At 34.7% G+C, this 15,789-nt stretch overlaps 1 protein-coding gene across 3 annotated transcripts in view; it reads right to left on the reverse strand.

The window, feature by feature from the left end:
* The window catches only part of TTBK2 (tau tubulin kinase 2), an 81,673-nt gene that overhangs the window by 31,253 nt on the left and 34,631 nt on the right, over positions 1 to 15,789 (reverse strand). For 2 of the 3 annotated variants that reach the window (XM_030240599.2, XM_030240598.2), the window contains exons 7-9: positions 1,985 to 2,050; positions 1,316 to 1,408; positions 215 to 340 (exon numbers count right to left, since the gene is read on the reverse strand). In XM_030240599.2, the coding sequence (XP_030096459.2) occupies positions 215 to 340; positions 1,316 to 1,408; positions 1,985 to 2,050 (285 nt within the window). Of the gene's footprint in view, positions 1 to 214; positions 341 to 1,315; positions 1,409 to 1,937; positions 2,051 to 15,789 lie in introns of all 3 variants that reach the window. The other variant, XM_050974996.1, reaches the window with a different exon arrangement.

The following is a 15,789-nucleotide window of genomic DNA, read 5'->3' on the forward strand; positions in this document are numbered from 1 at the left end:
TTAAGGGAAGCCTTACACTTCCCAAAAGAAAAAAAATAACATGTTTTAACCACAGAGTTTCCGCGACACTAAATGGTCATTAAATTAAGTTTGTAGGGGCACAAACCACAATAACAATATATATTGCACAATGAAATCCAAGTAAATTGAAGGTGAAACAGCATAAAATTATCTTCTTTATAAAACAGGAGGACAAAATAGTACAAGTGTTTACCTGGTAATCAGGCTTTGTGAAGTAATCCAAATTAGAAATGTGATCCAGAAAGACGTTGAATTCTTGAGGAAGATGTTTCAACATAAGTCTGTGTTCATACCTTTCTTTAATGGAGCCCACCTGCTCCTAGGAGTAAGTAACACAACAAACATTGGCACATCTTCCTTCTCTGTTACAACATACTCACGTTCTCTCTTACAGCCATTCACTACGCCAGAGAAACAGGTCACTACATTACATTGAATGGTAGTGAGAAAGGCCATTCTACACCAGATAGCACGATAGGAGATTCTGGTTTTGGCCTCAGTACACTTGCAAAAATAATGTACAAACTTCAAATTCAATATGAAAAGCCATTTAGTTTTCTACTGTGTTTGTGTTGTTTGTGTTTGAATGCTGACTGATACGAAGAGCAGTCACTAAACACTCCAACCCTTTCTAATAGTATGTTTTAAAGATTTAAATGTCTTGTTGCATCATGTCAAGTTCAGTCACTTTTTGGTGTATATTTAGTCATGTAGAACGCATAAATCAAAACCAAAAAGGAGATGCTACCTATACACCACACTGTTATCTATCAATACATAAACCACATCAGAAAGTAACCTGCTTTCAGTATGATTTGAAAAGAAGTTACAAGAAGTATTAACAGGCTGATTAGATATTGTTTCTTTGCATACTTCACCTATGACATATGACTAAAGGCACTACTGCATATTGCCCAATCCACTTTTGCTCACCAGCAAATAAGAAATACCTATTTCACAAATAATCAAAAAAGATTAGTCATTTTAAGAGTGTGATAGCTGAAATAAAGTACTCAAATGATAACAGGAATAATGAAGTAAGTGGCAAATATACACTTACTTCTGCCCTTTACAATAATTTCAATCTAGAAGTACAACCGCCTTTCTTCCTAGAACATAGTAAAATTTGATTGCTTTTATACCACGACAATAGTCACAAGAACTAACACTAGAAAACACTGGAAAATGTAATGTTAAAATTAATTAATGATTCTAAGAGGAATCTTTATCACAGCATTTCCCTGGAATCCAGAAGTTAACCTCCCTTTTGCTCTGGTTTCACCTCTAGCTTTACCTTATCTTTTATTTTTCTCCAAGGCAGCTGCCCAACAACAAATTCCACCAACATGTAGAAGAGAGACCAGAGGTCATCATGTCGACCCATTTCCTGTAAAAGGAAATATTATTCTAAAGCATATTACAAATACCTAAACAAATGAGAAGATAAGTCCTTTACTGCTCAGAACTTAAATTATTATATAAAATTTATTATAACCTATGCTGAAAAACGAGATAATTAAATCCAGTGGCTATTTTAAGGAGAAAGACATAAGTAAATTTCCACAGAAGACAGAGAGAAATACAATAAAAGTTGAAGTGTGTTAAAATAACATTACAAATCTCTGTTTATTCAGATTTCTTTAGAGTATGATGTTAAGATAACACACTGGCCATTATGTAGCTCAAAAACTCAGTAGCTTTACTTTTTTAACTTATTAACTTGCAATACAAATGAACACCAAAGATAAGTATTAGAATCACTATTATTTGTACAATTAACTTTTTTATCCTCAACTACTGCAAATTACATTATTCTTTCACAAAATTTATAGTTGTTAATTTCTACATAATAAAAGCACAGATAAGAAGACAAAAGAGGAAATGAATAGTAACTGTAATAGTAACAGAATACTGACTGCTTCCAGCTGCATGAGATGGTTTTGGTTCAGACTGTGACACTCACTCTGTTTCTATGCGCGTTGATTGATGCGTATCGTACCGTTCCTCGAAAACCAGCAACAGCTCTTGGCTGTCAGAGAACAGGAAAGAGACTCATTGTCAGAAATAAACCCTCTCACTACTGAACTTGGCATCTGCCAAGTGAGTACAGAGCCACAACACATCTTGTTTGAGATTTTAATTCGGTTTACTGTCCTGCTACAAGTTCTCAGTGGAAATTCAAGTGGGCTCAACTGGCTGACCAGTAAATAGCAAAGGCTGAACTGGAGACACCAATTTAAAATATTTCTTTCTCTTCCAGCTTTTTTTTCACTTCCTTCCATTTCTGAAAACCAGCATTTCTTCCCTGATATTCTAGATATCTTGTGATCATAAGTAAATTGATGCTTTATAATCAGAGCAAGTATTTTCCCATCCTTCTTTTATTCAAATAAAAATATTACAGAAGGAATTATATAATTGATGACAGTCATAATTAGTAGATATTTAATTTTTTTAATCAAACTGTGATATTATTACTTTGCCTAAGAGAGATATCTAATCCATGCTACCCCCTTAATTAATCATTATATATAGACAAAACTGCCAGGACTATTAAATTCACTTTCTTTTATGCAGTCTTATATTCCCAATAAATAGTTCTTTTTGTTTCCTCTAACAATGAACATAAGAAGCTTGAATTATCTACATCACCTCTGACTTGTACTTAGAGAGGTATTGGTGATTTGTCTGCCCCCAAGAATCATGACAATTCTTAAAGTTTTTTTTTTTTAAATTTGCACAATACATTAAAAAGTCTGGTTTGATATACACACAAAGATAACCACAATACATAATTGATACCTTATTAAGATAAAACACTTCCACCTTTCTCTATCTATATATGTATATGTATATAATATTTTCTTCTCCACCAACAGAAGCTATACAGAGGTATCATTTAAATAAATCAGGGGCTGCTATTACTGTCAATAAATCTAATTATTGAATCCAGCAAGATTATGCAGCAACATCTTTAAAAAAGGATTCAACAGCTCATATCATCAATATCTGCTAGTGTAATACAACGAGAGCTGAACCAGTGTTAGTTAAGGCAGAAAATATTTTCTAGGATGTTCTTAACATGAAGAGCAACTCAGACGATATTCCACAGATCTTAGACTTTGCACATCATCATACAGTTTAAATGGTGCTCAGAACACATTTCATGTTCAGGCAGGACAGATTCAACTGTCTGTCTGCCTTATTTTTAATTTTATGTCATATCCCACACTGAACATTACCCTGAAATGAAACATTACACTGTATTTGCAGAAATTTCACAGTACCATGCAATTAGGAAAAGCATAGTTCAAAATACTTTAGAACTGCTAAATTTTAAGAGAAACTATTTTTTTAAAAAAGTACTTAAATCTCCTTAGTAGTTCTGCAAGTTGGTAAATCATCCAACTAAGAGTAATATAGCATCACTGCCAAGACAATGAAAATACAGAAAAATTTCAAAAAATATGTAGTTTAATAAATAGTATTTTCTCAGGAGGGCACTGAGAGCTTAACTTTAAAATAGTTGCAAATACAAATTCCATAGATCTCAAGAGCATATAGTTTCAGAAGATGAAACCAAATGTTTGCTGTCTTGCCTCTGGCATGAATGTTAAAAAGGAAGGACTATATTCACTTTTACTTAGTTAAATATTTCTGTTCTTTTGAGAATAATGGAAAATATGAAACCAAGGATAAAATGCCACTTTCATTTCTAGCATCACAACTTCAATTTCTACTTGATTGCTAAGACAGAAATGCGTCAGTTGCTGGACAAAGCAAGAGAAAAAGAATAAGAAATTTCATACGATAACTAAATTATCACACTCAGTTTACAAAAACTAAAAATCTGACCTATTCCACTTCTGTCCTGGGGAAGAAATGTCCATATGAGGAAATTCATTGTGTACCAATTCAAATGTTTTTGAATGTTAAAGTCACAGCCATTCTTTTCTGCCCTAACACATGATTTCAATTATCTGAGAATCACCTGGATGGGAAAAAAAAAAAAAAAAAGAATACTGTTTCTATCTATGAGCTTATCATGAAGTAAATTCTGAATTCTTTATTCCAGCAAGGACATCTAAAGCCTTTCACCATCTCTTGCCTTAAAGTTTAGTTTCTATAATTGGAAGTAAAAGCATCTGTCACTCTGTTATATTTCTAAATGTAATAAAATACCTTTAGTAATGCAGCGGGTCACTATTCAGTAGCAGTATTATAATGCCACACAACAACAATAAAATAATTCTGCCATGTCTCTCTTGACATGAGTGATGTTCTGTAGGTCAAATCAAGTTTGCCCAATTCAGAACAGAACTTACAGACTTCTGAGCATTTGCATAACTTCTGAAACTATTTCAGAAATTTTCACGCATCTCCTAACATCTCATGCAGCCAAAGAAAAATACTAAATCCTTCAAATTTAAGTTAAAAAAATATTTTGAAGATACATGCAGATGAATTAAGCAGATCCAGAGATTATGATGAATTTTTCTACTTATAAAGGTACTTTTTGAATGTAACATCAGTTTTCTTTGGAGATGTTGCTGCCCTGGAAACACTCGGCAATGTCTCAGATAATCTACATGCAGGAAATTAGCAGTTCCTAGCAAAGTGAACTATTTCTACTAAGCACACAGCTTTCAGACTCCTGGGAGACACTATGCTTACAAACCTATGAATGTTGCTTTTTTGGAGTGTCTGTGGAAGAGGCAAATCACTCTCCTTAGTTCAGTTCAGTGTCTCTAGATAAATGCTCTGGGTTTATTGCTCAAAGCAACATTGGAAAGGTTACACAGAGCAAAAAAGTTAACTTATTACTGCAGTCACAGAAACTAGAAAATCAACATGAAAAAAAAATCAATACTGGTTCTTTACATTATATCTGAGACACACCATAGCTCTCCCAATCAATCAGGCCATGACTGAGTATGCCCAAGTGTCTAGGTTTTGCACTGAGAAGCCAGCTGTGCTGCCTCTAGAGTAGGGTTCAAAAGCCATAGGGGATGGGTAGAGAAGCAGCCACCTATGTTACCCCATCTTCCTTTGCTAAAGGTAGAATTCCCCTTTTTTATCTTTTCCCTCGAAAAAGATAATTTCTTAGTTCAAATTCCACCAGAAATCTATCTCCATGATTGGAACTATACACAGTTTCAATTTTTTGAAACTTTTTTCATAGCTTCAACAATTCATATTCCAATCCTCCCCTTTTTGAACATACAGACTTTGCATTCTAATGTGATGCCTAGCACGTGTTAGCATCAGTTTAAAACAAGTGAAAATTTCAGGGATCACTTGAGTAAGGAAAGATCAAGCAGTTGAAATAATTGCCATTACAATATATTATAGTTCTCAATTGATTTTCACTGCATATAAGCTCTTCAAACCCACACTGTCAGCTCTATGTTAAAATCCACATCAGACACTAATAACTGAGTACATGCACTTAGAACTCTTTATCAACCCATCTCCTGCTAGTTGTTGGTATGACACATTACTTGGCCTCAGATATACCTAAACAAATGTGACTTCCAAAAACTGACTGCAGCTGTCTAATCCTATGCTACCTAGTTCCAGCAGAAGCTGAGTATCAAGGCAAGTTAACAACTAACAATACAATTAAATTTCAGTATTGTGAGTTCTAATAGACACGTGACAAATGAAAATTTATCTCCTACTTCATGTGCTATAAAGAGCAACACCATCTCTAAGACAGCAGTATTTGATACACAAAACATCTCCTGAGCTACTCAGTTTTCAGTCTGGAGTACTCAGCCAACACGATGCATGAGATAAAGACTATAGTCGTTCCAAAGCTGATTTATGTGCAAAAAGTCTGGTGGGCTGAACAGGGTAACATCCTACTAATGTCTGTCACAAACCTAAACTTACTGCAGTGAAAAATCACACAGGGTATGTCTGCCCCGTATATGCTTGCTCTGCTCCCTGCAATCTTTCTTCTTTTTCTTATTCCAGGAGCTGAAGCAGAGATTACTATAAGAAGACTATCTATATAAACCAGCTATGCACTGGCAAATAATTTCCCCATGGAGCAGAATATTGTTTTATTTATCTCTGTAAGTAAAAATTTTACAGTTTTTCTGCCCTTAGCAGACTGGAGAATGAAGACCTTATTTTTTTTATGCTTTGTAGTATTTTTTTATGTTTTGTACATATCTAATTTATTATTTATAATAATAATATAATATATTAAATAGTTGCATAAATCCAGAAGTAGGCTGTTTCAGTAGTAGGCTTATTTCAACTACGATGGAAAGCAAAAAGTCTCAAGGAAGCTAATGTACATATATGTACCTTCTTTCCAATGTTCTTCCCTATCCCACAGAGGCAGGATGGGTGGGGGGGAAATGAGCAAGAGGCTCTGTGGTACTTGGTTGCCAGCTGAGATTAAACCACAACAATAAAATAACACATTTTCCTTCTTTTAAATGATTCAAAGTATTTTTTCATAACTCAGCAGAGAATTTAGTCCATAGCTCAGAAAGAACTGGAAACCAGAGTTTCTGGCTTGATTTTCATTTACTTCTATTTTCACCAGAAAACAAATTTTACTGGACCAACCCATCTGTCTTTTCACCACAATAGCTTTTAATTTCAAACAAACAGGACAGCTCCCAAAGACTTTCAGATCCTGCAAGTTTAATAAAAATTGGTGATTGAAGACAGAACCAAAATTAGTACACTGAGACCGACAGTTAAAACTCTATTTAAATGGCTCACATCCATATTAAGAGACACCAATCAGCTGGTCAACCAGCACTAGTTTTAGATGGTAAATACAAGCCTAGTCCCAAAAGTGCAACTAGGTACTGATCAGAAAGGTAAACTGTAGCATGAAGCTGAAAATACTAAGAAATTTGGAGGACATAAGGGAAACAATACACAAAACAATAGAAAAACTGTAAGTTTCACCATTCATAGAATAATTTCACCATTCATAGAATAATTTCTTACAAAACTCAAATCAAAGGTCAAATATCACTAGAAAATTGTTTTCTTTTTTCTTTTTTCTTTTTATATGGCTGTTACAGCCCATTCCCCTGAGCATCTATTAGCTCTAGAGAAAATAAAGGAACTGCTGAATCAGAATATAGAACAGCTATAAGCACCTTTCAGAATGACAAATTTAAATTTCTAAGTTAAATTTTTAATGATTGTTTGAATATGATACCACTGTTCTGCACACAACAGAAAAGGAGAAAGTAACCCCAAAACAATATACCCTGACAAAGTATTCTACTATCGTAATTTTTCATATCTCAGCTATTAATCAAGCTGTTTCTTCAGGCAGGATATCATGTTTTTGGTTTTATTTTTCACCCCAAAACCCCAAACTCCAGGTCATAAAGAATCTTCCTCTCAAATATAACCACACATGATTTTCTTAAATTTTTGTTTTAATTATTTAATTCCAAGATTATTCCATTGAGGTGTTATAAAACAATGCAAAACAATGCCACACGACATGAAATTCATATATCCATTCTACTTTTGTCAGCAAGTCAATTGATAACGCTCTTCTTTTCATCTTTTGCATTAATTCTCCACCTGCATTTTTCACCTTCTACTAACACACAAGACACCAGCTGTCTGTCTCTGTAACACTGATTCACCTCATTACTTTTTCAGTAATACAACCACACTTGCAAAGATCACGTTCAGTGGATTCTGAAAATGCTACTTATATACACTACTATATACACGCTATGTATACATATATAGTTACTATATATACTCTATAAGCTTGTGCCCTTATTAATCTCCCTCTATGTCCTTGAAGGAGGTTTTAGCAGACAATAACTAATGTTACATTGGCAGGTGTAGCACTGCTGTATCATTACAGCTGCACAGGTCTGTCACTGGTAGGTGTTATTACAGCAATGCATTACTTAAAAAACCTTTGAAACCCAACAGTCTAACAGTTATTTTAATCTCTTCATTGAAAATAATGTCTCCACCTACCTCACAGAACTAACTCCTATCTCTTCCCTATAAAAGCATTATTAATTCAGAAATGGAATTCAAATGACTTTCATAAATCTTTCAACTCATGCATACCGCTTATAAATCAACATTATTTAAATAAATACAAAGATGTACACGTTAAAATTTTTCAAATTTTTTTTTGTTTATGATTCTTTTTCATTCTATGCCTTTCTGCTGATTTATAGAGAGTTCAGTACAAATGTACTACATATTTTTAATGCTTTACAATCCCAGCTGTTGCATCTTCACATGAAGTGCTGGAGAGAAGCAGAGAGGCTGTTAAGAAGTCTCAAAATACATGGCTAAGATACCTGTCCTATGTCTAGAGAAAGTTGGTAACAATGAAAAATTGGACACAATTTTGCTTTGTTAGCAAGAAATTCTTTTCTCAGAGGGTGGTGAAGCACTGGAACTGGTTGCCCAGAGAGGCTGTAGATGCCCTATCACTGGAAGTGTTCAACCCCAGGTTGGATATGCCTTGAGCAACCTGGTCTAGGCAAGGGAATGGGAGCCAGGTGAGCTCTAAGGTCCCTTTCAAGCCAAACCCTTGAACAATTCTATGTGTTCAGTGCTTCTTCTCATTACTTTATGCCTTTGTTAGACAGGCAACGAAGAAACTAATGAAAAGATTTTTTTAGGATTGCCCAGTTACAGACATTTCATCTTGGGAACTTCTAATGCCAAATTTCAGCACACTCAGGTCTTTACTTTGTAAGCATTGGTGCAGAGGTGTCCAATACATCATGAATAGCTTCCATGCAATTGCTGAGGAGGAAAACTAACCTTTTGTCACTATCTTGCTCCAAACAATTATGTTGCAAGCCATCGGTGTATTCACTTTAAGAGACAACTTATAAAAAGTTGCCTTGGAAGTACATCAATGTATAAAAGCCTCAGTGAACCATTACACAGAAACTTATTAAAACATGTTTTTCAAAAAGCTCTGAGGAAAATGAAACATATTTCAAGAGGAAAAATAAATACTCTGTTCCTTGTTTAGGGGTACACATGTAATCCTCAGCTAATCATATTCCTCTGTAATGTACTGTTCAGCACTGAGAGAGGCCATTACTGAGAAGAGATAACATAAGGTAAATGCCAGCGACAAAATGCTTCTCAACAGGAGGAAAGAGCACCTGAACAGTGCATTTAACAAAATGACATGCACCATTTACCCTGCAGCACAGCACTTTCAACAGTTTTAGTCAGGTATGGAAGAGAAGCCTGTTTAGAACAGTGGACATATTTGAGCCAATTATTTATTATACTCATGATAAGGAGCCCTAAGATATCAAACAGCTCCCTGGAACTTTCCTGTACTATTTAATTATTTTCCATGAAATCTGCTGCCATTTAATTCTGCAATCATAAACATATCCTAGTTGTCCTTGGACTTTGCTTTAACCTGTGTCACTCAAAACAGAGGTGTGTCAAGGAACTCCTGAAGAAACAGTATCTTAGTGCTCTTTAACTAAAACCAAAACCAGATCAATTTCCCAATTTTCTGCAGATGACTGAGGTGCTGCAAATCATTTAAATTTAATGTGTGGGTCTCATTTTATTCCAATTTTTATCAGGCATGCCATGTTCACTAACTATTCTTGAACAACTTCCAGTATACAGATTCTTATTTATAATAAATTCACATAGTCAAGGGATTATTCAGTAGTTACCAGCACAAATTCTAAATCATGAAGAACACTGGGGTGAAGAAAAAAACCTGCACCAGCTTTAGTCAACATTACCTGTGGACCACTTCTGAGTCTTACTTCTTATTTCTGTTTGCTATAACAGCATTTACTTGAAAAGGAGATTGAGAACTTGAAGCTATCCATAGGTCCAAATGGTCTTCAAAGAAGATAAAAGACTTGCAGTGATCATTTTGTTTACAACAGCATAGCTTCACCATTGCTCCTTTCATTCTCAAAACTATCCCACTCCTTTTCCCTCATCATAAAAAGCATTTAATGGATATATCTTCACTATTTCAGCACCATAAAAACAATGTTCTCTTCCAAATACAGAAATTAACAATCTGCAATTCTTCTGCCAAGATGACAGGAGGTAGGGCAGAATAACATGGAAATATTCTCTAGACTTCCGCAGCAATCTAGACAATCCAGAATCTTACTAGAAGAAGCATCCATGCAATTCAAATGCATAACCGTTCCCAAATTTTCATAAGTAAAAAGCTAAATTAAAATTCCAGTATATAAGAAATGTGTACCTTCTGTCCCTGTATGTAATTGAAGTACAATACACTTCAAAAGCTTTCAAAATGGATATAACGCTGTGATATTTTACCTACCAATAAATTTTTGTGAAGTATTCTGTGCAGGATTGTTTTGGGTTGTTTATTTGTTTCTTGGGGATGGTGGTGGTGTTCCATCATTTTATTGGTTCTTTGTTCTGGTTTTGTGTTTGTTTTTTTAAAGTATTCAGCTTCTTATACTACATTTCTAGGACACCACCTGTATGTACTTTTAAGTGAAACTTGAAGATAAAACCTCATTTGCTGAAAAATCCTCAGAACCTGAGGGCACTGATGAAAGGCAAGCAGCACTTGGCTGATTTGTACTGAAACACCTGATATGGAATAACATGTGCATTGTTTGATGTGAACAGATTTGTAACTGCTTCCCTAAACAATAAAAAATCTAGACATTTGCATTCACAACTGCTTTCACAGCATTTTTCCAAGGGTCAGACTGTACAGCAGCTGGTGTATCTCCTGCTTTAGCAGAAGTCAAAGACAATTTTTGTCACTGACAGGTCACCAGTAAAGAGCATGTGAAGTCCCTCAGAAAATTTTAGTGGATTCTCTGTTGCCTTTGGATTTGAATATTTCTGTTAATGTTCAGAGTAAGTAAGTACTGTAAAATACTTTAAATAATGTAATTTTGATTTTTTATTTGTTTTCAAATAAATATAGGAAAATTTAGACACTTGAAATCAAGGTCATGCTAAAATATCCTATGACAATGAGAATTCTGATGAAGCTCTTAATTTTATTTAAATAACCACTGAAGAATGACCTAAAATGTAGTCACTGGGAAGAGCAGGAGGTAGGTAGGGAGATGGGGGGATGTAGTCATAGGGTAGCTCTCCCCTTGACCTAAAAATTCTTATTTATCACAAGTACAAAAATTTCACAAACAAAATATTCTCCTCTGTATACATTTCAACCCACTAGTCATGATACTCTCAATAAAGGAATCCCACATTCCAAACTAAATACCAAATTGGGCAAAAAGGAATTTTCTCCTTCAATTATCTTTGCTGAGTCCAAATCATTAGATTCAGGGGACTGGCTGTTAATCTGAACAATTCTTTAGGCTGCCAGTCAGTAAGACCTGTATACTGAGTAGAAAACCACTGATGTTTTAGATGAAAAGGTTTTATCTAAATGCCACCTTCTTATGGATAGGGTTTTAATTCTGTTACTCCCTAGCTTTTTCACCTCAGCTTACATACATGTTATACAATCTTCTTTGTAAAACAAATAAAATTCACTTATTTATAATTTGCAATCCACATAAATAAAAGACCACAAAACTCAGGCATGAGATAATACATGATGGTTGAATTCAAAGATTTTTAAAGAACTATGACCTAAAAATCTTTTTTAAAGGTTAATCTTTTTAACAGGAAAGACTGATGGCTTATTCTTTTATTTTATTTTGCTTTCTTTGTATTAAATTTAATAGTACCTCAGGAAACAGTTGTGGTTAAGGTTCCCTTTAAAACAGGAGTGATGACAACTGCCTAAGAGCTGGCTGCAGTACTGATGATGTTAAGAATGCAAATGTCCTTCGCATTTTGTCCCTCAAGGTTTTCTATTTCTGTACCACAGCTGACACCCTCACTTTCCATTTTCAGCATGTAAACAGAGACATGGAAATTGATGGCTGCATGAAGTTAGGTTTACATGCAAAAAGAATCATTTATTCTTTGCCTCCATTAAAAAACCAAAAATACGCTAGTACTTACTTCAGCTATCTCTAAAACAATAGCAAACAAAATGTTAGGTACTACACCCTCAAAAAGCAATACACAGCAGACTATGAATCTCATAAATATACTAAATTTGCATGCTGTTAAATGTATTTGCCTGATGATTAGAGTATCCCTACAATTAAATTCTAATTACCCTGCTTTGCAGTAATCAATTCTTATCTACACCATTAGTTCATTTATTGGCTTCCTCTCTCCAACAATTTATTTGCTTGCATGTGCTTCATCCTTCCTTGTTTTAACAGCCTACATCATCCCCAGCAGTTTTTGTTCCTCTCACACTCAATTTTCTCTCTTCTGATCCTTTCCATTCCCAGAGAAGGCTCCTCCTACCAAATAGTAGTTCCTTATCAACCTCCATTCTATAATTTAATTCTACATGTACCCCAAATACCTGCATCCTAGTCTTGTTCCCACCATGTAGAATTTAGTATCAGAAGCTGTTAACTTTCATTCATCTTCCACAAACATACAAAATGCAATAAATGTTTGTTTCTGATTTTTAAGTTTTAGCCAGGTAATAGCATCAGATCATTCAACTTAATTAACTGCAACTCTTCACTACTCTCTTCAGCATGTTTATACATTTTACAAATATCTTATTAGTGAATACAACAGACATATCCCTCTCTCCTTGAAGTCAGCTCACAAGCATAGTCATTCAGACAGCTGGAAGACAGGGCAACTTTGGTGAAATGAATCGATGTCAAAAATAGCTGTTAAAAGGGTTTTATTTTACAGTAGTAATTCTGAGATAGTAATACTATCTGTAGCATGAAAAACTGTGCAAAGCCTTGTTTTTCCTTTATGCTTTACCTTTTTCTTTCAGTTTTGAAGACTCACTAGACCACTATAGTAAAATGATACTACAAGAAGAAAACTGCAACTACGACAAATTAATTTTAAGGCTAATATCTGGAACAAGTGGGAAACTGTCTCTGCTAAGTGAATAACCCAAGAGAATGTAAAACTCTGGATCCTTCAGATGAGCAATAAAGGCATTTCCTTTTGACAGTATGCTCAGACACTGGGACAGACTAATAAAGCTTGAACATATTTTCATTATGTAAAGTTGTCCCTCAAAATACTCCTTCCTGTAATTTCCTGAAATGACCTTTTACCCCTCTTTATTAAGAGGGACAATATTTTCCTGTAAGGAAAAAGTTAAATTTGAAATTATAGTCCCAATGATTACAGAATACCAGAAAGAACTAGTTCTTTTCTAATAGTTGTTGTATTACATTTATAACCAATTTTATCCCTTTTCACCAGCTTAACAACAGATTACTACCAACACAGTGGTTGTGTAAAAATAAGCTTAGAGCACTGAATTCCCTTTGTAGGGAAGAGGATGAAAGAGAAAAAAGACAGCTACAATATCCTGGACATGTGTTATTTAACTTTTTTCTGAAAAAGAGTTCTGATATTACTGGATGAGGAAATTCTGCAGTTCTAGAGAGAGGCTATAAAAGTCTATTTCAGCTGTGGTGTGTGAAAAGATTCTGTTAAAAAGCAAAAAAGGCAATGACAGAAGTAGCAGGGAAATCAGGAAGAATAAAGAAGAAATTTGATACTAGGTTTTACAAACACAAAACATGCTTCTATGTTTACAGCAATTTATATCCACTTTTAAAAGCTCATTGAACTCCTTTACTCTTTAACTCCATGTCATTCTTGGTATTGAAAGTTTGGGCCAGATGGAATGGATGACCCAAACAACACATCATTGTTTAGGCTCCCAAGGTAATCTGTGAAGAAAACCTAACTGATTATTCTCAAGAATTATCTGTTTCCCTTCTGAATTGTGTCAGTTATGTAAAAATCAGTGCATCCTGCAGCAGTAGTTCACATGAAGACTGCTGCTGCTTACTGGCTTCAAAAGCTTAAACTTTTCATGAAGAAGGGACTCTGATGGATAGAAAAATGTGAGAATAAAGGCAGCATTAACACTTAGCGAAGCAATTACTTAGATTCTGTTTTATTCTTGGTGGATAAATTACAATATATGTCCTTGACTTTTTTTTTTTCCTTTCAAAATCAGTTTTAATGTCATCTGGCTGCTGCAAGCCAAAGGTGATTGTAGATAACCTAATCCACGGGTGCAAAATTATGCTAATGCAAATCCCATGGAGAACAAAAAGTGAAATGGGCTCAGATAGTCCATATGTGACACTCCAAAATAAACACAGTAAGCACTATGAGTGTTTAAAATCTTTTTTTTTTAAATATTACTTTCTGAAAAGCTTTTTATATTAAATCTGCATTTTTCAAAACAGTATATAGACAGAAGCAGGTACAGCTGAATGGACTCCCTGGCAGAATGGTTTTAATGTTGTTAAATCACCACGGAGTCTGACATTAAGATGGGTAGTGCAAAGACGACGAAGATCTCTGAAAACACTGAGATGTTCTAGGAAATGACAGGCAACTCTGGGGGATCCTTCAGTACAGAAAAACGGCCTGAAATTAGTTTGGATCATCTTCAAGAATGGATTTCTTGTTCTAAGTTCTCTGCCTTGACCATTCTTTCAGTTAAGAAGTCTAAGGAGAATTCATAACGCTTCAGGAAGAGAATAGACTAACAAGGAACCCTCCCTCCAAATCTGTCTATAACAAACAACTAACAACAGCCCGATGTGGTTTAACCTCAGCTAGCAACCAAGCCCCACCCAGCCACCCCCCCACTCCCCAGTAGCAAGATGGGGGGAAAAGCCAGGAAATTCCTGGTTTGAGATAAAGACAATTAAACAGGGAAAGCAAAACTAGGGTTATAAAAAGCTAATAGTCAACCTTAACTATGGAACATGTTTTTATGAAGAGAATATTATGCTTTTGGAGAACATGCATTGTCCTGCATTACATGAAGTATCTGCAGAAGAAAGTTAATGAAGCTTAGAAGCACAGCCTTAAGGAGAAGCACATAGCACATTTAGTGAAAATATGAATAAATACTCTTGGTAAGCAAGGCCAACAGTTTGGCCTTTCACTGCTTGCTATCCAAAAACCATTTCTAACTAACCATTTGCATACAAACAAAACCACTATTTTTTTCCCTACCATCACTGCACTCTAAAAATATTGATTATAGTGTCAAAAACTTCTAAACAATTTCAATTGAAGAATTACTTCAGTTACATTGTAGGGCACTGCAATGAAAAACAAAAGGTGAGAGGTAGTTTTTGCAAAAGAAAGAATATAAAAAATATTGAATTTTCTGTTATAATTTATTTTTTATGGAAGTGTTACCTTTGGTGTGTATATAGAGGGAATCTTGGGAATTATTTTTGCTTTGAAATTAGAGGTCAGTTCAAAAAACATTATAAGCAGCCAAACACATAGAACACAACAAGAATGCTGAGAAATGAAAAAAATAAATAAAACTACTTAAAATGTTCATCTCACCTTTCCAACAGGAGCACTCTGTTGGTCTCCCCTGCTCTTTGCTTTCATTGCAGTGTCCAGCATTACAGCTGAAGGAATAGAGTACAGCAGAACCCCACTAATTTATCTTACTAACTCACATACATCACAATCTGCACATAAAAATCTGCCACTTTCCAACTTCTTAGGCAAAATAAGAGTGAAAATCCTGAAATCGAGATGGCTTTTACCACTCAATTTGCATCATATTTATAAATATGCTACACAATATTGACTACTACATTATTTGGTGTTCCCATTAAAACATAAACTAAACTAACTTAATAAAGAAAATGTCTCCTTTAAACATTAGCATGTACAATG

This window comes from Serinus canaria, chromosome 5 (assembly GCF_022539315.1).
Source record: "Serinus canaria isolate serCan28SL12 chromosome 5, serCan2020, whole genome shotgun sequence".
Taxonomy (NCBI): domain Eukaryota; kingdom Metazoa; phylum Chordata; class Aves; order Passeriformes; family Fringillidae; genus Serinus; species Serinus canaria.